At 38.3% G+C, this 20,855-nt stretch overlaps 1 protein-coding gene across 1 annotated transcript in view; it reads right to left on the bottom strand.

The window, feature by feature from the left end:
- Positions 1-19,131, bottom strand: part of DNAH7 (dynein axonemal heavy chain 7) — a 92,152-nt gene extending 73,021 nt beyond the window's left edge. Inside the window, exons 1-15 of the mRNA XM_071810749.1 lie at positions 18,822-19,131; positions 16,596-16,661; positions 16,017-16,128; positions 15,751-15,904; positions 15,340-15,409; positions 13,913-14,093; positions 12,243-12,318; positions 10,147-10,272; positions 8,632-8,751; positions 6,886-7,069; positions 5,519-5,698; positions 3,928-4,203; positions 2,849-2,976; positions 2,591-2,669; positions 928-1,152 (exon numbers count right to left, since the gene is read on the bottom strand). Of these exons, the coding sequence (XP_071666850.1) occupies positions 928-1,152; positions 2,591-2,669; positions 2,849-2,976; positions 3,928-4,203; positions 5,519-5,698; positions 6,886-7,069; positions 8,632-8,751; positions 10,147-10,272; positions 12,243-12,318; positions 13,913-14,093; positions 15,340-15,409; positions 15,751-15,904; positions 16,017-16,128; positions 16,596-16,661; positions 18,822-18,836 (1,992 nt within the window). The 5' untranslated portion in view covers positions 18,837-19,131. The remainder of the gene's footprint in view (positions 1-927; positions 1,153-2,590; positions 2,670-2,848; positions 2,977-3,927; positions 4,204-5,518; positions 5,699-6,885; positions 7,070-8,631; positions 8,752-10,146; positions 10,273-12,242; positions 12,319-13,912; positions 14,094-15,339; positions 15,410-15,750; positions 15,905-16,016; positions 16,129-16,595; positions 16,662-18,821) is intronic.
- Between the last annotated feature and the right edge of the window lie 1,724 nt (positions 19,132-20,855).

Raw genomic sequence — 20,855 nt, forward strand, 5'->3', positions numbered from 1 at the left:
TCAATACCACATATTTCTTACTCAGTATGAGTAGTGGCAAATGTCTGAAACCAAGTATCAACCTGTACAAAGCAATAACATGATTTGAGATAACAGAGTCTATGCTGCACATTCATTTCTACCACAATAACACCAGCTACTTCTTTAAACATACTCTATAAACATAGAAGCTTGCTCTCTCAAGATATGTATGATCCAAGACCACATGGCGATGAAGCCAATGAGCACAACAAAACCAAAGCAGACAGCTACACAGGCAGTAACTGTCACAGGTCAGCAACCTCATCATTAGCAGCCCTTGTGGAGTGACTTGTGGAGCACTTAGAAAACATAACAAACTCTACTGGAAAAGCCTAGTCAATAGAACGAAAAATTCTAACAGAGATAAAATACATGTAAAGTATAAAAGATTAAAAATTAAAAAGAAATAAAACATACCTAAATCCAGACACACTCATGTTAAACAACTACCTTATTTGACATTATCCTAGCAGCAAAATCACACAAATTAATGCAGATTTTTTTTTTTAGCTGTCATAGAAATTTCATACACCACCATTGACTCCAAAGGGACTACTCGTATACATACCTCAGGCCACATACACGTCTTTAAAGGATGTATCTGAATTTTACTGTTTCACATACAGACAGCTATCATCAATAGCACTGAAAGTTCTAGAAGCAAAGAGTTTTCAGAGTACAAAATGTGAGATATGGCTTGTCTTGCAGTACTTGTGGATTTGTGAAAATCAAACGAGTGGAAAGCAGGAAAAAATTATTTAACATCAAGAATAATATAAAAACATCTACTTCAAACTTCTTTGTAAATTGTATAAGGAAAAAAGATTATTCTATCCATTATTTCATGTCCTATATGCCATTCAAAATTAATAACTCAGGGATTTTTAAAGTATTGTCATTACAAACCTTAAGATGATCTTGAAATTGAACTGTTTTTTCTTCAATTATCTTTCTGTGCTCTTCAAAGATACCTGGCATCCGTGCATACCAGTGAAAAATATTACTGTTCAGTCGAATGTCTGCTGGTGAAAGGTCGACACATTCTACCAGGAAAGCAACACATCTTAAAGCATCCACTACTTTCTGATTCAGTTCAGGCACGTTACATGTTTCCATTTTCTGCATACAGTCCTGGGGAACAGAAATCAAAACGGAATGCTAAAATAATGACTTGAGGAGGTATAACTTCTAATGCTGCTTTTTACAAGGAAAATAAAACTAGAAATACACGATCTGAAAAGGTGTTTATTTTGAATGGCATGGTATTAGCCATTTTTACAGCACAGAATTTGTTAATACAACTGCCCTACTAGCTATTCGATTGAATAAAACTCAAAAGAATATGTGAGGCTGTATGGACAAAGGTTTGGCCTAATGGAAGAAGCAAATTATGTGCTTATCCCCAGCCATTATATATGAATGCTTTGCTTCATAAAAAAACAGTGACAAGACTTCCACGTAATACCTATATTGCTAACTAAAGACCTAGATGACTAACAGGTTCAATTAGCATTCCAGTCAGCCACACGCCATGGACCCCAACAGCAGTGGTGTCCAAGCTTTCTTGATCACACACCCTTATCAATAATAAATTTTTGAGCACACACCCCCAGTATATGGATATTTATCAATTACACCAACATACTACTGAACCTATTATATACACAATAAAACATATACAAAGATTGAAACGCAAAATAAATGAAGAGTAACAAAAAGCTTAAAATAGGTTTTATTTATTAATTTTAAAGAAACCTTTTTGCTTTCACTAATATTATTATTAATAATATTTTTAGTGAGAGCAATGTGATTGAATATGCTTCTTTAACCTTAGCTTAATACTCTGAGATTCAAAGGTCTAGTTCCAAGTTCAGTTTATTTCAGAACCTCATTTTAATGGTTGTCCTAATTTATAACAAAAAACCTGAAAGATACACAGCTCCAAACAGAAGAACTGCATCATGGCTGCACTTAATAAATCATGATGCCATCCATCAATGATGCAAAGGATCATGATCCCATCCACCAGTGATGCAAAGGATTTTACTGAAATTAATCCAGAAAATTTCCATCATCCCTCTGACATACAGACTGAGTGAAGGCACCGGTGTCCATCTCTATAGTAAATACTGGTAAAGCTTAATTCCCTCCTTGCTTTTGTTTAGATAAAAAATAAATACTGTTTCCTTCACATACTCCAGTGGATCATCTTGAGCACCCCCTGGGCTGCACATCCCCCAGTTTGGAGACAGGTGCCCTACAGGGTTTTGGTCCTGTACAGGGCAAGAGACAGCAGAAACAAAGGACCATTTTAAACAAGTAGTCTGCTTGCAGCCATGACCTTTTGGTGGGGAAAAAGAGTGTAGCTGGATGTGTAAGAGCCAGGGTATGACATTGAGCCTCACAGCCAAACACTTGTTCTTTTCTATCTTGTAATACACAACCAGCACCAGGGACCTGAGCAAGGCCACAATCAGACCTGTAAAAGGAAGAACTTGCATATGCTACTGCCTAAGGCCAGAGCAATAGCATTCTACTTCTTGCTTCGACTAAACAAATCAGAGAGTACCTTAAGTTCCATCAGTTCCTGTGTATTAGATGGAGTAGAAAGGGCTTTTTCTGATATTCTCTCAAACTCATCACATAGCCTGAAAAATACATAAAATAATCAGTTTGGGGATGTGTTTTTTGTTAATCATCCTTGGACAAATCACATTCATTTACAACAGCAAAAATGCAACCAACATAACCTTTAAGGATCAAAAAAAATAAACAGTGGAAACAAAACTAAGTACATTTCCATATACATTTTCAGTTTGAGAGTTACCTCAGACTCATATCTTGATGATCTTTGAGCATTTTAAAAATAATTTTTTCAGAAATATTATCAGCTCGCTTTGCCAAAGCACTTATTAATTCATCACAACGCAATTCAAACATTCCTAGACGGAGACACTGCAAGACAAATATAGCAGTTGTCATAACACTGAAGAGTGTTTACTCATTTTCTGTCACTGTTTTAAGCAGAATGTCAGGGATCTCACCAAGGAATCTAGTTAAACCATAAAATTCTTTTCAAACTTCCAAGTGAAGAAGAAAAAGAAAAAGCTACAGTTGCAAATAACTGTTCTTCTGATCTGCACACCAAACTTCATCTAAATCTTATGTCTATCACTTTTTACCTTGACATATAATCTACTTCCTCAAAAATAGAAGGGCATCTAATGTCTGTAGAAGTGGATGTTGTCTGGTGAAATTACAGAGTTTGAGAGACATCTAAAATACAGTAATCTTGCTTGACACATGACATGCTTTAGGATATAAAAGGGACTCTGCCTCCCAGCGAGTTTCCAAATCCAATGCTTGCTTTGACTAGCAGGCAAGTGAGCTTGGTTTCCACACCCAGAAGGCTCATGACACGTCTGTCAGCCCTAGTTCTCCAGAACCAAAGTTTGCACTGAGTGTTCGGAGAGAAACAACTTCAGGAAAGCCACTTTAGCCTTCCCACTTCTTTACAAAATGGACAGACAAAGGATTCTTATCACAGAATATCCTTACAGGGACAACAAAAGTGGTTCATGTTAAGGATCCTCATTCTGCCTTAGATGCTTGGAAAGAATACGGAGGTGGCTGGACCCACACTTACTACTCCACATCTACAAGGAGCATACTCTGAATGCCTTCAGAAGTCCCAAAACGACTTCTAGCAAAATAACTAAGTCTCACTTAAGTGTAACAAGTATACCCCAGAAATGTCAACTCTTGAAAACTTTACCTTTTTCTGAAAAAATTTATTTTTAATTATCTTACAGCTAATTATCATCACCTTTGACTGACAACATTCTTAGTACAAAAATCAACAGTAAACCGATATCCCTCTCACTTTATGAATTTAGTATAATTTACCTTCCTAGAAGTATATTTTATTTCCTTAGCAAGTTGCTGGTACTTTAAAAATTCCCTTTTATTTTCTTCAAAGGTATGTTCCTCTGTCAGGAATCGATCAATATTTTGTTCAGCTTGTTTGTTTATCAGAGAGCTGTACTTATCATACAGTTTTAGATGTTCCACAGGGCCAGCACTTTCTTTGTTAATTTCTTCTCTGATTCTTTTCTTATGTTCATCTAAGATCTCATCGAGGATAACAGGCTTCAACACAGTTGACAAGAACTCACCTCTTGGCTTCGAAAAAAAACACACACACAACCAAGACATATTTTCAAATGACAATTACGTCTATAGCTCAGTTACATCATGGAAGATACAAGGATAGAAAAATCAACTAAACGTTACTTTAGTATATTTCTAATTAAAGTCTCTGCAAAATGAGGTTTGTAATCAGACAGCTGTTTACATTCTACACTCAATTTTTTTGGAATCCTAACTTATGGATGCTTGTCTCCAACAAGTAAGAAATCAGAGCCGCTTCATTCAGAAACTCACAAGTCCACATACTTATCCAGCCCAAACAATTCTATCAACAACTTCAATCGACTTGATTTTTCCTGAACCATCAGCACAACTTAAATTTTGCTACCAGCTGATTAATCTGTAATATTAGTAATATGGAAAACACATTCCTGCAATCCTCCAGAAGATCTAAGGCCTTTCTTTCTCCTGTGCATTTAGACATGCTTGAGATGCTTCTTTTAATTTGTCTTTTCACAGGTTATTGATTAGTGCTTTTATAAAGCATAACATACTACTCAAGTTTCTGCTTGACCGCATGTTCAAGCATATTAACCAAAATGTGGAAGTTCAGTATCTTCATTTAAAATTCAGTTGGTGTTAAACAAAAAGGGCAACAGAACGTCCACATGACATTCCTTCAGGAAAAAAACAAATGCTCACCTCCCACAGCTCACTGGGAAATGACCAAGAGGGGCCACAGGGCCACTTGCACCCTCTCCATATTAAAAACTAACACTGCTATACCAAAAGTAACACACAATGCTAAACCATGTAGGTACTTTTTTTAAAAATTACTTCACAAAATGCTTTTTATTTAACCTGGATTGTTTCCTGTTTGACTTAACATTTTAATCTGGTTGAATGCATAAAACAACTAAAATATAAACTGCTTAAAAATTCAGGTTTAGGGTTTTTTTAAGAGGATAGTCTACTCAAAAGATTCTATATTTTAGAAGACAGTAGCCTTGCTGGCGTCAAAATGGAAGGTATTTTCTAGAACACTGCAGAAATGTGCTTAAAATTTAAAAGCATCAATTTTTTTTGTAGTACATTTGTAGTAGGTGCTGTAGAAATTAACTCAGAGAGGAAACTAGTCAAATATTGGCTTCTTATTTGCTTAGAGAACAGTGATTGGGCCTTATTAATAAAATTAAGATGATTTCAAAGTGTTCCAAATGTCCTGAAAGAGTATTATAGTATTACTATGCAAGTTCAGACAATAGGGCTATTTGTTAAAATACCTAGGAACTAAATGTAGCAACAATAGAATGATAATACAAAACCCAGAAGTATCATAATTTCTTACCCACTTTGAAAATAATTTGGTCTCAACTCTTGGTATATCACTGACAGCATGAATCATAACAGTATAAACATTCAGTAATATATCCTCGTAATCACTGAAATCAGGTGCAAATTTAATACGGTCGTTGTCAAGGATGAGCTTCAAGATTAAACCTGGGTGTTCGTAGGCTTCGACTGATTTCTAACATTCACACGAGAAAACAAAGGAAAGCAAAATATTAATTAACCTAAGTCATGCAGGAGAAGTCAACGGACCATTATGAATTACTTCAGTATATGCATTTTACATTGACAGGACTGTAATTGCAATGACAGGCCATAATCCTAACAAAAATACTTGTGCAAGCAGGAAATATGTTTCTGATAAAAATCACATAAAGTGATGTTCATTAAGATGAAATATGTTATTTTTAGTAGGCACAAGAGGCATCCTCTATACACCATCCAACAGTTTTTATAAAGTTGTGTGCATAGACTGAGGCAGAGTCACTTTACAGTAGTAGCCCTAACAAATGTAGTAACGTATAAGCTATTCGGTGTACAGCAGCACATCTGGAGGAGTCACTATGAACTTACTAACCTAAAAAAAACCCTACATCCAATTTTATTTGATAAAAAAGAACCTGATCCACAAAAATCAGCTACTATGAGGGCTATATTTGCATAGCTATTACTAATCATAACATAAAACAGCACAGCATACAAAGCTCACTTCACTCAGAAGAATACAAAGCAATTACAGAGGATTAGGAATGAAAAATAGACACTCTGCTTCCATAACATGATTCCTTACTTCTTTACATTCCCTGCATGCTTTTTCATCAATATTATCTGGAGCCAGAGTTCTGTGGATATTTGATGGCAAGGCTGTATTAACAAAAAGCTGAATAAAAATCCAGTTGCACTCCAAGACATCAAATATCAACAAGAAATATTTACCTCTACAGCAGACATTATGTGAGTGCAAAAGAGAAAGCCTTTCTACTACCTTTTTTCCCCACCAAGGACTATTCTTCCAAAGCATGTAGTAGACACCTACTAATAGCAGACAGAAAGAGCACTAGTGCAAGATGCAAACAGCATTTCTATTAATGAATTTCTACTGTATGTCTAACTGACTGCAGGGTGTTCTTGAGGATACCACATGTAAAATATGTTGATATTGCCCTTCTTGCATGACAAAAAAAATAACTCCACTTAATAAAAAATGCATTCCTAAAATGTTATTCATTTTTTTCCAGAAAGCACCTGCCACCAGAGTTCATACTTACTTTTCTATTCATTTTTTTCAAAAGCAGAAAAATAAACAGGAAACTAATTATATGTACATAAACAATGTTGCTAGTACACATATGAAAGACTACTTACTGCAGGTTGAACAATCAAGTCTGTAAAGTCTTCAATTGAATGCAAAAGTAGATGTTGCAGTTGATGAGTCATTAAAGTGGCAGCACAACCGAAGAAAGACTCTAATTTAGCCATACTGGCATTGCTGGGTATTTGTTTTCGTTTATTGCCATGGTAAAAGATTTTCTGCACTTCTGGCAACCACCTTAAAAGAATACAATATTTTAAAGTTTTTCAAGCAATTAGCATTAATAATCTTGTGGTTTTAAGTTACTTGCTATATACGTTTATATGACATATAAAGATGCTGCATTACACCTGTGAAACTCTAGTTCAGTAGGTAGATGGTAGTACTTTTAAATTCTAAGGAATTGTGTCTCTGAAAATGTTCTCTATGATTATGAATTACATCTTATTACATTTAAGATGTAAGCTGTTATGACAATTTGCAATCTTGATTTGGTTTCCTATGTCTTGGGCCACAAAGGCTTCACAGGTAGCACACTGAAGTCCCAGGGGCTGTGCTGTTCCTTACGCACCCTTGTAACCTCAGGAGATGTGAAGATGTGAAAGCAACCCCAAAGGAATTCTGCCCAGCTGCCCTGCACCAAAAAAACATCAGCTCTGGCACTGCTGGGAAATAGGAAAAAAGCAGCACAGAAGTGTGCAGCCTTCAGTGGAGAGCAGAAAGGTATCTTCAGGGTCAGGAAGAAACACCTCTGAAAATGGGAAAGGCAATACAGAACAGAATCATAGACAAGGACAGAAACAAAAACTTTCAAGGCTAATAGAATGGAAAAACAAACATAACAGTCTTTGAGAATATAGTGGTTTTGACAGTTGTTTCAGTTAATTAAATAGTAAAATAGTAAAAATGCAGTCATACATAACTGCAGCAATCAAGCATTATTGGTTAAAGAAAGATCTGATGCATACAAGCAACACAGTTTGGCCACAAATACCTAAAAAAGACCTAGCAATGTTGGTACTTCAGTTTAAAACTTAGCTGCAGCACACTGAGTGCACTAACAAGAAAACTGCCTTTCTTCTTAATATATCTGAGACTGAATATACAAACATGATATCCAAACACTTTACTTTTTAAAAAATCTCAATGATAATATCTAAAGTCAACTGATCTAATTAATACAATCTTTTCCAGATGACTTTGCTCTCAGAAGCAGCTACAAAACTGAGAATATAGAAACTGAAATTCCAAAATCATCAATAGTTGTTCTTACAGAGATACTGTCACTGAAGGAATAACAAGTTAATCTTCCAATCAATGAGACACTTCCTCTGTGTGAAGCAGGGATGCAGCAAGTCTTATTACATAGGAAGTTATATCACAGTTTAAAGTCAAATTTTTGATAGTGGCAACATTCTATTTTCTCATTTATCCAGCACAAATGAGTCCACAAAATAAAAGCTTCTGTCATAACAGACTAAAACACACTTACTGTTAATGTCCCTTTAAGTAGTGAACAAAATATGTCTCGCCAAAATTCAGAATAAGAAAACTGCACAAATCATGATAACATGCTCAATATCTACAAAGCAGTTTTTGTTCACAGGCCTGAAAGAATGTTTCTTTAATATGTATCATTATTTAATACGTATCATTATTTAATACGTATCATTATTTAATATGTATCATTATTATGGGCTATTCCATCTCTCTCCAGAAAGTTTAGAGTTTCAAAAGCAGCTGAAGAAAAAGTTAAAGATTTCCTGTAACTTAAAAAATATGGATAAACTGGATCATACTTCTCAGACAGAATCCTCTTGGATTTTGTAATTTCCTTCATGACTTTATACTGGAAAAACGAGAGGTCCTCAGCATCTCGTTTCTTGTGAAATATTTTTGTATCAAGAAGGCGTAAATTTCTGAAACAGAATAGAACATGAATAGTTTAGGAGCATATTCACTGTATCTTGGTTTATATTTTTGTTTCCATAAAAGTTTTCATATTTCACATTTCAAACAAAGGGTTTTAAGACATATTTTTAATACTTAAATAATGTGATTTTGAGAAATTAGCTTTTTTGTTTTAGAACAACTGAATACAAGCATTACAGTGCTGTCTGCACGCATGGTCTTAAATTGAAGTAGCAATTACTACATTTGAGCACATTAATAATTGTTTTCAGAATCAGAGTTTGTGTACATGCTTCTCATTAGGTATAGGAGCAAACACTTAAAATTCTGAATTTGTTAAATAGCATTCCTTTCTAGGGCTGTGTGGATTTTTACAAAGATTATAAAACAATGTAAAAATAAATAAATAACCACCTAAACCTAGTTTCAAAACAATTCTCAGTTTTCATATTTTTAAAATATGATGGCTGATTTTTTTCTCCCATACTTAGCAGATACAACAACTTTATTTTTTTTTTTTTGTAAAAAGACAACCACTCCCTGAAGCTTGTTACAGCATCTGGCTTAGACAGGTCAGTTCATTCTCTTTTGTACCACCTGATCAAGAAATATGCAAGCAGTTTGTTCTACTCTGGCAAGCAGAAAATAATAGCCCATCAAATCCCTTGTTAACCAAAAAAGAGGAAAAAAAGCCATAAGTGCCCTGCTAGGCAAGACAGCAACGCTTCTCTTCTTGGGAGACAAATGGTTTTGAATATTCCTGACCTGAGAAAGACTGAAAAAATACAGTCAAATTTAAACAGAAACTAAGAGACTATACTAAAACAAAACAGACTATTTAAAAAATTGAAGTCATTTCCAAAACGAAAGCAGGAAGCTTGCCACAATGTGTAAGATAACAAAGAAAAAATCTAAAAAAAAAAAAAGGCTTAGAGAAAGTAAGATCACAGCAGCTCCATTCTGGAGCCTTTCTGTACCAAAACAGACCAAAAAAACAAAGTCATGAATTGCCCAGTCCAGATGGCATTTCACCCAAGTTCAAGAAAATCAAGTACAAAATGGCTAAACTAGTCAACTTTCACGTGCAGCTTCTTGCTTGAAACTGCCCAGATACCAAAGGAAATGAAGATGGCAAAGTGTTCCATGTAATTTCTGGGGATCTTGATCTCTACAGAAGAACTCTTCAAAGCAAAGTTAAAGGCAACACAGACAAATATCTTTGGAATCATGGCTTTTGAACAAAGCCATCATTTCCATTATCTGTGTACAGATGTAAATGTTGGTGCAGTCCCAAATTCAAAAAGGCAACTTGAAAACCTGGAGATGTCACCATCCATTATTTCCCTATATAGACTCTGAAATCACTGAGCAGCTTAAACTTAAGATATATAGATAATACTTACTTAAATGAGGTCTCCCATAAGTTCCCAACAGCACGTATTGTAGGATTTAGTGTATGCAAATTTTCTTTCATGTAACGGCACGCTGATAAGAAAGACTTGTTCCAAGGTTTTGGCACTACTTCTAGTCTGAAAAAAACAACCACAAACCCAACAAGAAACAGGAGGATGAATGTAGCTGAGCTAAGAACAAAAATATTTAAACATTTGCTTTAAGATAATTGTTTTGCAGCCCAGAAAGCACAGAATTCAGGAGATAAATGTAGCTTTCTGTTCATTATTCAAATATCAAAAAGAAGAAATCATATGAGACACATACTGGCCAAATCCAAAAAGATCTCCAGTCTAGTCCTGGTCCCTTATATTTAGTATGTAGTAAAATCATTTTATGTATAGAACATATTTAGTCAATTAATACACAATTTTCTACAATAAGTAGTATCTATGTTTATACTCATCACATCAAATCTGTGAAAACTCATAAATTTAGAGCCTTTTCATAAGATCAGTTGGTCTGCTTTCAAATTGCTAACAGCTTTAAGCTATTTTGGTGAGGGCTTTTTATACACTCACAACTTTTTGCCTTTTTTCTTTAAAAACTGTTGTTTTTTTTACAGGCAGTCTGATTTTACTGTTAAAATCAGAAGCACTGCAACCTTTAGGTTGCAAGAGAAAAACAAAAACTCTCCTGATCAATGTGTCATATTCATAATACTTTTGTTCTCATTTTCATAATGAATTCCTCTTAAAAAAATATTCTGATATAAAACTTCTATCCATTTCTCAGTGAAACAGTATTCTATAAAAGACAGAAAAACTAGCTATAGGAAGTTAAATTTTTAAAACTTCAAGTTCTCCCACATCTATCTTACATTTTTCCAAACAGCGGTAGTGGAATAAAACTGTTTTACCAATGATTATTTTACTAAGAGCATTCTGTACTTTTGGATTTGTACATAAGCGTTTAACATAAGCTTATATGCAAACTACTGTGATGTCCTACATAGTTCCTGGGAGATATGGAAGATCTACCAAAAAAAAAATCAGACGCAAGATGGCCTCTTATTCAGGGGATAAAATAACAACAATAAATTCATCAGATATTGCTTCTCTTTTTCAGATGCAAATTGCTTCAGTAACATCTGTCACAGCCATCCCTTCTATTAGATTCTAATGCTGGCCATTTGATATCTGAAAGCATCTATCTCAAACCAGAGGTAAGAAATTCTGTATAACATAACCTTCTGTGTTCTTAAAATCACTCAGTAATGCTATCCCAAATATAAAGCCTGGTTGGTGTCAGTAGAAAAGTTCTGTTTCTGCAGCATTTTTAAGATTTCACTCCTGTGCAAGGAAAATTGATTTTACCAGGTTTCGGCTATATCTATGAATTAAGTTTCTCTCCACATTACCATGTCAAGAATAATTAAAGTATATTCTGGGAAGGCTGATACTAGGTCAGCTGACCCACAGAGGACAGATGTATGATCCTGGGAGCAGCACTAAACTTGCTTTCAGCAGACTGCAGACTTTTTAAGGCCAGTGGCCATATGCCATTTCTCTGAAACAAAGGTCACATTTGGCCACTCCAGTATGGAGGTAGCATCACACTAGAAACCCCAGCCAAGAAACACCAGGCACCCATTACTGTTTCTACTGCATATCACTGAATTTTTCCGAGGAAAAAAAAAACCAGTATTTATTACATTCTTAAGCCTGCATGTATTGAGACAAACTGCCACCATCTGTAAGTAAGACAGAGCTTCAGTGAAAGAACATGACATTGTTCCACTGATTACAATGCACTTTCTGCATGAGCATTGGGCCTGCCATATCAAATGCTGGGGAATCCATCCTGAGACTTCTTACCAGCTAAGCACTGCTAAACAAAACTAATTCCAAACAACCTTTCAGGGAAGACACATATTTTCCAGTGTTTTCCAAAACATGCTGTATAATCACTATTTGAATTTACCTAACTAATAACCAACTCTTATTCACAGTTGACACTGACTGCCTCTAATAAGACTGTTCCTTATACATCCTATTCTACCCCACTCCTCTCTAGTTGCTGTTTTTGAAGAAGCGTATTTTCTTACTCTGCACGATGAGGTAGAAGAAAATCTTTCTTCTTGTCTTCACCTTTTTCCCTGGGGTCTCTTAAAACAAAGTCAACTGAAAAAAAGTATTAAAAAAACCCAACAAAATAAGCTTAGTGAAGGAATAGAATCATAGAATCACAGAATTATTTTGGTTAGAAAAGACCCTCAGGATCATCAAGTCCAAACATAAACCTCACACTACCAACTCCACCACTAAACCATGTCCCTAAGAACCTCATCTACAAGTCTGTTTGTCCTGGTTTTGTTTAAAACAAGACCAGTTCTCTTTTAGTAAATTTTTCTTTCAGCTAAGTTCTTCTAAGTAACTGCACTTTTCTGAATTTAGCTGCACATTTTTTCAGACACTGTTCGCTCTGAAACAGATAACAGTAGCAATGGTATGCAGAAGAGACCCAGGCTTAGACTTATTGCTATGGCAGCCACGGTTACTGATCAATTTTGCCCATCCCATAAGTGAGAGGGGCATATTTACAAGGAGGGGCAGACAGAACAGGTGACTTATATTGACCAACTGAGTACTCCATCCCATACACCCTATCAAAGTGGGAGATCATGAGGGTGTCTCACTCTCTTCAGCCATGGCCTGCATCTGAAGAGAGCCCTGCCTGTCGTGCCTGTGATCCAAGGTCTGGTTCCAGATCCTGCATCCTTGAATCCAGTTCTGGTTTACTGTGGAGTCCAGCCCAGGACTTCCAGATGCCTGCCATGCAGCCGGGGGAGCAATGCCAGCTCTGCAGCAGGCAACACTGCACTGCCCAGGGAAATTCAAGATTGGTTTTGTATATTTTGTATTATTTTCTCTATTTATTAGTAGCATTAGTAAAGCATTTTTAACTTTTCCAACTTGCAAGTCTCTCTCCCTTTTCCTCCTATTACCTTTCCTTAGCGGGGAGGGTGAGTGGTTAACAGAACATCTGTCATGGTTTATTGTCACCTTGCAGTAAACAGTGACACTGTTAAACCCCTCAGGGATGGTGACTCCACCACTGCTCTGGGCAGCCTGTCCCAATGCCTCTTTCTGGGAAGAAACTTTTACACATATCCAATCTAAACCTTCCCTGGCACAACTTCAGGTCGTTTCTTCTCATCCTGTCATTACTTGGGAGAAGAAACCAACAACCTCCATTCTACAGTCTTCCTTCAGGTAGTTGTAGAGAGTAAAAAGGTCTCCCCTCAGCCTCCTTTTTTCCAGGGTAAACCACCCCTCAGGTCCCTCAGCTGGTCCCCATCAGATCTGTACTCCAGACTCTTCACCAGCTTCATTACTCTTCTTTGGACACACTGCAGCACCTCAAGGTCTCAATCAAAATGTGAAAATCCACAACTCATTGCGATGAACAGTTTTATCTAGATATACATGAAAAGGGAATTAGGAGAAAGCTATATTGCTAAACAGGGACTTAAAAAATAATGTTTTTTAAAAGTGCTGAAAGATGAAAATCAATGAACAATATTATTCTTGGTCATTGCAAGGATAAGAAAACCTGAGTGTTATTTCCATTAAAATGAGCCTCTAACATCCAAGAGAGCACTTTTATAGAGCTCTTCCGCACTGGCAGTTCCCTGCTGAGAGCTACACTCAACAAGGAACGCTTCTGAATATTAGCAACTGAGGAGAAAATGCAAGTAAAGTCCAAGACATCTACCTGTAGCCTTTTTCACACTCAGAAGATACTCGTCTTTTATTTCGTCAGTCAGGGACTGTATACTTTTATCAAGCACTTTCAGATGTTGTGGAACTAAAGCTAAGATGTGGTCCAGCCATGATTCACCTATTGGGGCCACATTTGCTGTATCAATTCCATGGTGAATGTAATAGTGATATTTCTGCAGGAAAAAAAAAATAAGATGCATTAGTTAAGGCCAGTACTAGTTATTGTTACTACAGGTTTAGCTAGATATGTGGGTTTCTTTAGTAAATATAAATGTAGTTGGTACTAAGTACTTATTTATGTTGTAAATTACGTTATACATCACTGAATCTGATGTAAATACCTTTATTAGCCTGACAAACAGCAGTGGGTAGAGTAACAATAAAAAGTTGTTGAAATAGAAAAACAGAGTACAGTGGCATAAACCTCACTTCATTTCTCTGATAAGAGGTATAAAACAAAATTTTCACTGAAGAATGCACAAATTCCTCAAAATTTGGCTTTTGTTTTGGTTTTGCTTCTACAATTCTACAATTCTGGTGAGATCCCTCACCTTTATACTATCCCCATACCAACCTTTTCCTTAAATACATTTTCAATGTATATTTATCTATCTCACCACTTCAGTGCCGCCATTATTACTCACTAGCTCTGGGACTGGGCCATGTATTCAAGACAAAAGCCATGCATTCTGCAGAGTTTTGTGTGGTTATGCAAAGTACAGCTAATGGGTTGCTCAGAATATGAATGTATAACCACAAATACGTACATCTGCTTGTATGCCAGCATTTAAACAGGCATGTGAAATCCCATTAACAAAATCTCAGAGCATTAAAGGAAACACAGATGAAGAAATGTATCTGTCCAAATTCAAAGAAATGCGGAATGGAACATCAACTGGAATGGAATATCAACTGACCTATGTCAGGAAGTAACACATGAATCTATTCCAATCAATTTATCCCAAAATGTACCTCAACTATTTTAAATATACATGAATCACAAAATTGTGTATACAGTTGTGTTATACAAGGTTTCTTAAACCAGAACAAACATCCTAGCCCTGGGATGAGGGTAACCCAAAGAGAATCTTACAGATTCTACCTGCTCAAACAAAGCAGTACACCCTCCCTTGCAAGTTAGTTGCACCTTCAGCAAACATATAAAAGATGCATTTACTACTTCCTGACATTGGTTATTCTCCAGTTGCTATTCTATTCTGCATTTCTTTGAATCAGCCATACATTCCTACTGGTCCATTCTCAGCTCTAACGCTATAAAGCCTATATGGTGTGAAACTAACAGTGGAACAATATGCCACTGTCAGTCATCTCTCATTGCGTCAATCATCTAGTCACTGTTTACAATAAATAACTGGCACTGTGTTTCATTTACTGCTCTAGAAAACAGTCTTTAGCTACCAAAATATCTTTCTCTATTGGTCCAGAAGAATCTGCGCTTGGAGGCTGGTCTTCAGTAAGGTCTTCCTCCCTGAGACCAAAAAAAAGAAAAAAAGAAGAAAAAAGTATGCATCACATTCATCAAATACATTTTACTGGCATAAGTAATACACAGCCAGCCTACATGCCAGTTGTGAACAAACAAAACAAATAAAAGGGAACTGTCAAAACTTTACAATGAGAACAAGACATTTTGATTCCAAAAGAACACGGAAGCATGTGACCAAGTTTGTATTTTACCTGCTAAGGTTCAGCTTTTAAAATTGGTGATACAGTTCATGCTCATAATCACCAAATTTTTAAAATAATTTTTAAAATGTGCTTTACCTATCCAAAAGGAAAAACACATAATTCAAAGATAAGGAAACTCACAATATAGTATCAACAAGAGCTCTTCTGAAACATTCATGTCTTTTTTTCAAGTGACTGCTGCTCTGCATTGTAGAAGTTGATGGCCCAGCACCTGCTTCATTGTGTCTAGAATCCTCCATCTTGTGCCTCTTGGATCGCCTCATCAAATAGCCTACTTGCAAAATACATATTTTGAAATTAAGTTTTAAAAAAAGTTCAAATGTATTACACATATGTTTTTGTTTCTGAGAGGTTTTCTTTAGTAGTTGTAAAAATATCAATCTTACCAGGTGAATACTCATTTTTTACAGTCAACTCCTCTGACTTGTCATCTTTCTGGTCTTTTTTGCTCAGATGAAAAGAAGGACAAGTCTGCTGCCATAGTGGTTTAGACCTTGCCTGGAATAAATATCGCATATCTTAGACTTACACTTGCTGTTGGTGCTACTAACACACACTTCAAAACTTCTTAAATATAGTAAATCAAAGAAACTGTAGCCTATAATATACAGCAAGAATAAGGCAGCATAAAAATATAACAATAAACTAGTACTTACATGTTGCTCTCAAATTCTAAACACACAGACCAATAGAGAAAAGCATGTTAAACTTACATCTAATATTTGTAAACTCCCTAGTTTTATACTCTTCTTGAATACTTTCAAGCTTGTTCAAATACTCCACTCTCAATGTTTTCCAAATATTGGAATATAAACAATGCTTCACATACATGATATACATACATAGTGCAGAGAGAGAGAATATACACCTCAGCATCTAACTGACAAAGAATCATGGTCTTTACATAATCATGCTGTGACACATATTTGAAAATGAAAGCTTAGCAAAATAGCCAACAAAACTACCTGAGACAACTGTGGTAGTAAGTTCTCAGTTTTCTTCGCCAGCTTCCCTTTGCCACGCAGACCGGGCTTGAGGAAAAAAAAAAAATAAAATTACTCTGGTAATTCCCAAGTGAGCCAAAAATCAAATCGGGCTCCAAAGAAAACCTCCTCCAAAACACAAGAATTTGACAGTGATAAAATATGTACAGGCACATATTATCACTTGTTAGCAACCTCTTCATAAACTAATATGTGGTTCAGCTTGTGAGAGGGAAGCTCTAGGGCACAGGTGTCAAACACCTGGCCCGCAGGCAGGATCTGGCCAAGCACTTTATTTATTATTTATTTCCACCAGCTGGAAATAAAATAAATAAATAAATAAAGCTCCTTGTCCCCAGGCTCCTGCCGGCGCACTGGTCACACCTGCAGCATGTGTGACAGGCATTGCGCTGCAGGAGCAGAATGGCGGGAACTGCGGCCATAGACACAGGGGAGTGGTGAGCCTGTGTAAGAAGAGTAATAGGTGAGACTGATGGGGGACACTAGTAACTGCCCTGGGTCATTAAAATACAAAACAGATAAGAATTATGGGGGGGAGGTGTACTCTCAACTGAGCAAACATTTCATTTAGTTTTTTAATAAATTAGCCAGATACATGAACTTTAGCAATTACACCATACCTGTAAAAAGATATTTTGTAATCAGCAGCCAGGGTCCCACTCACGAATTCTACATTGTTTTCCATGGATATAGCCAAATCTGCCATATGGGGAAGGGGGGGTTGAAGGAAAGGCGAGTCTGTGTGAGAGGGTCTAAGTGTTATTTAACCTGGTCCAAAAGGACATCTTGGTCCTTTACTTAGGAAGCACACCATGCCATCTTTGGTGGAATAATCTGAATCCCAAAATGTCCAGTAAGAGAAAGAATGATGCAGAAGGAAGGCAAATTAATGACAGATAGGAAAGCAAATAAATATTTGTGTTTCAAGGCAAAAAAAACAGTATGTCTTTTGTGTTATGAGACAGTGTCGGTGATAAAGGAGTACAATGGGCATAAATGAGTGACAAACACAAGACCTGCAGGGCAAATCCTAAAATTACATTCAGCCCTTTGAAGGCAACCTTGAGGCTGATGTGGTCCCCAGTGAAAATGAGTTTGACACCCCTGGTCTAGGGAGTTCTTCCCCTGAATGTGATGGGGAGCAACTCCTTGACTACCACTAGTTGCAAGAGGGACTCGCACAAAAAAACAAAAATCAACAGCACAACTCTTTTAATGAACAAAAGATCCATCCTTCCCCTCCCACTCCCCAAACGAGATTAAAAACACTGGCTTCCCCTTGAATAGAGATCAAAATGCCTGGTGAATTCAAGTACTTCGAACACCAAGCAGGCCAATCATGATTGTTTGAATCTTGCATTTTGGCAGCCACAGAAAAGTGCCCAGTAACTTAAAGCCACATTCATAGCTACAAGTTTCTACTGGCATTTGTCTTCAGTATTTAAGCTTCCTGCAATTCCGGAAATAAACTGCATTAACTAAAATCTCTTCATGCTTCGTGTATAAAAAAATAAAAATGAAATAAGGAGAGGACTTACACATAGTATTTTGTACCATGCTAAAGACTAAAATGAATTTCTGTGCATTGTGATGGGATACCTTGAGTAGAGAGTTACTCTCCCTGCAAACACTGCAGGAACAGCAGCCCAAACAAAACAGGTCTGTTTCAATTTGCACTACTATAGTAACTAAAGGACACCTGGGCAGCTGTAGGAAGGACCACGTTGCTTCTCAAACCCTGACTCGAGGTGTTCACTGGACAGACATCACAGTTTAATTTTCCCGGAGGGGATCAGTCACAACCAGCCTGCAACGGCTGGGCCAGTGGTCTGCAGCCTTTCTCTGCAAACACAGCTGCCCCGCCAGATCTTCACTCACAGAGGTCAAGCACTTCATTAAGCACCAGGGATAACAAACCTCATTTCGAAAGCTTAATTCCAGCTTACTGCCTAAAGGAAACACAAGCCCCCCCCAGCCCAGCAGCCTTTTCGGTAGGCAGCCAGGGTCCCAGCCCTTTTCCTCAGCCAGCCCGCCGCTACCCGGCCCCCAAGCTGCCCCACAGCCTCCCACCAAGGCGGGGTCGCACCCAGGCTCCCAGCTCCCGCCTGCCAGAGCCGGACGGCGAGGGGGGAAATCGCTCGGCCCCGGGGCTGCCCGGCTCTCGCCGCACCCCTCAGGCCCCGGTACCTGCTGGGTGCCCATGGCTGCGGCTGTGTGGGGACGACGCCGTTGCCGAGCTACCGCCCCGGCCGCGCGCACAGCCAGTCCCAACGGCCAGGAGCGAGCGGCGCGGGAGGGGTGTCGCCGCGGGGCTCCGGGGTGACGCCCGGCGCAGCAGGGCAGCGATGCACCGGCTGGCAAACCGCAGAGAGCAGAAGATACCGGCCAGGGTGTCTATCCGCTGCTACGGGGTCTCTGCAACTGCGGCAGCTGAACGGCAGCTCGACTGGTATTTCCCCGAGATTGTCAGCCCGGAGAAAACGGTCCATTCCCTTTCGAGACCTGCCGATTTCAGGAAAATAAGGAGAGTTAAAGTTGCTTTGAGCAGCGCGCACCATGCCTTGCTGTGTTATGCGTTATGAATCTGATGCTTTGCCCAATCCAAATAAAATACTGGTACATTCCTCCCTCCCTTCAAACAGAGGCAGAAGTATTAAACGTGGTTTATTCTATGGAATTAACAAAACTTAAGCCAAAATACTATGTACAGTGTGTTTTACTGATCAGTTTTGGTTTTAATGTAAAAAAAGTGATCCTTTAATTTTTAACCAAATTGTAATAAACAATTCTGAGAGTTAGAGATGTTTGTTCATTAAAGCTTCTTATTACAAAAGTACCCATTGCCATGCTTTGTAGGTTTTGATGAGACCAAACAAATAATGTTTGAAAGTACAAGAAATGTAGTAACTTCTGTGTGTACCAAAATTAAAAGTCTCAGATTTGAGTACTGCTTTAAAGATAATGTTGCGTGCAATGGAATTGGAACTTCTTAAATGTCAACAACCTGTCTCTCAAATTGCAACTTAAATGCAATTAGATACGGTAATTCTTTCAAAATAGGATGAATTTAACACTTCAACCCACCATGAATGATGGGACATGACACTTTAGGCAAGTTTTCAGTGGGGAAATAAATCAGGATAAATTTTTCAGCTCAAAAAAAAGTTTTAAAGACAAAACCAGGTCTGTATGTCTTGCTATATAGCTTATTTTTCACATACTTGGCTTCAAAATACAGAAGCACAAATACAATATGCTATCACTCACTAAATCCTTGATTCTCTGCCCCTGCGACACTTCCTCTGTGGCTACTCTACATGGACCACATCGTCAAAGCAAGCTGAGGTCTGCTCTGCCTCCACAAGAGTTTCGATGAGGTGTCCCAGATCTTTCACGCTTCTCCTTGCAGAAGCTGGAAGCAGGAGAGGAGAGCTGAGGTTCTGCATCATGGGGGCTGCCAGGGTGTGCTGAGTGGGATCCTGACCCAGGGTGGGCAGGCACTGCCTGGTGGTACCTGCATGTTCAGAGCTGCCCTCACTGTCCTGCCCTTCTTCATCCAGTTGTTGGAAGGAGCAGACAGGACAGCCTGGCAGCACACTGCCAGCAGGTTGTGGTTTTCTCCCTGCTTAGCGCTGGCCTCAGCTTGCTGGCCAGAAGAAAAAGAAAAAAGAAAGGGGATTAACTAGCCCTCTCCAGAGTGGCTCAAATCATGACAGGGTTCCTCCTAATCGAGGGCCCCAAATCCAACACCCCCAGCCCATGCCAGCAAGTGCTGCCCTCAGCTCTAGCAGCTCATTCCTCCCCCCAGATAACAGCAAACACCCACCCCAGATTAAGGAACCCCCAGGGCTCCCTTCCTTCAGGAGACACCTTAAATGGGAACACCCTCCCACTCCACAGCCCCAGTAGCTCCTGGCCCCATGCTCAAGGCCACTGGCGCTACCCCAGCCAGCTGGGATGGGGCACACAGGGAGTCTGCAGAGCCCAGGGAACAGCCCTCACCTTGACTCCTCCAGGACCTGAAACACGTCGTATACCAGGGAGTCCCAGGGCTCCGCCTTTATCCAGTCCTGCAAGTCCCAGAGACACAAGGGCAGAGTTGGCAGTGGGCAGGGACACAGGACAGTCCTCCTTCCTTCCCTGGGGACAGGTTCTGCTGCCAGGGACCAGACAGGACCAGACCAGGAGGAGTCGCTGGTAGATGCTGCATGAGGCAGTTTT

The sequence above is a fragment of the Patagioenas fasciata genome, chromosome 7, assembly GCF_037038585.1.
Source record: "Patagioenas fasciata isolate bPatFas1 chromosome 7, bPatFas1.hap1, whole genome shotgun sequence".
Taxonomy (NCBI): Eukaryota; Metazoa; Chordata; class Aves; order Columbiformes; family Columbidae; genus Patagioenas; species Patagioenas fasciata.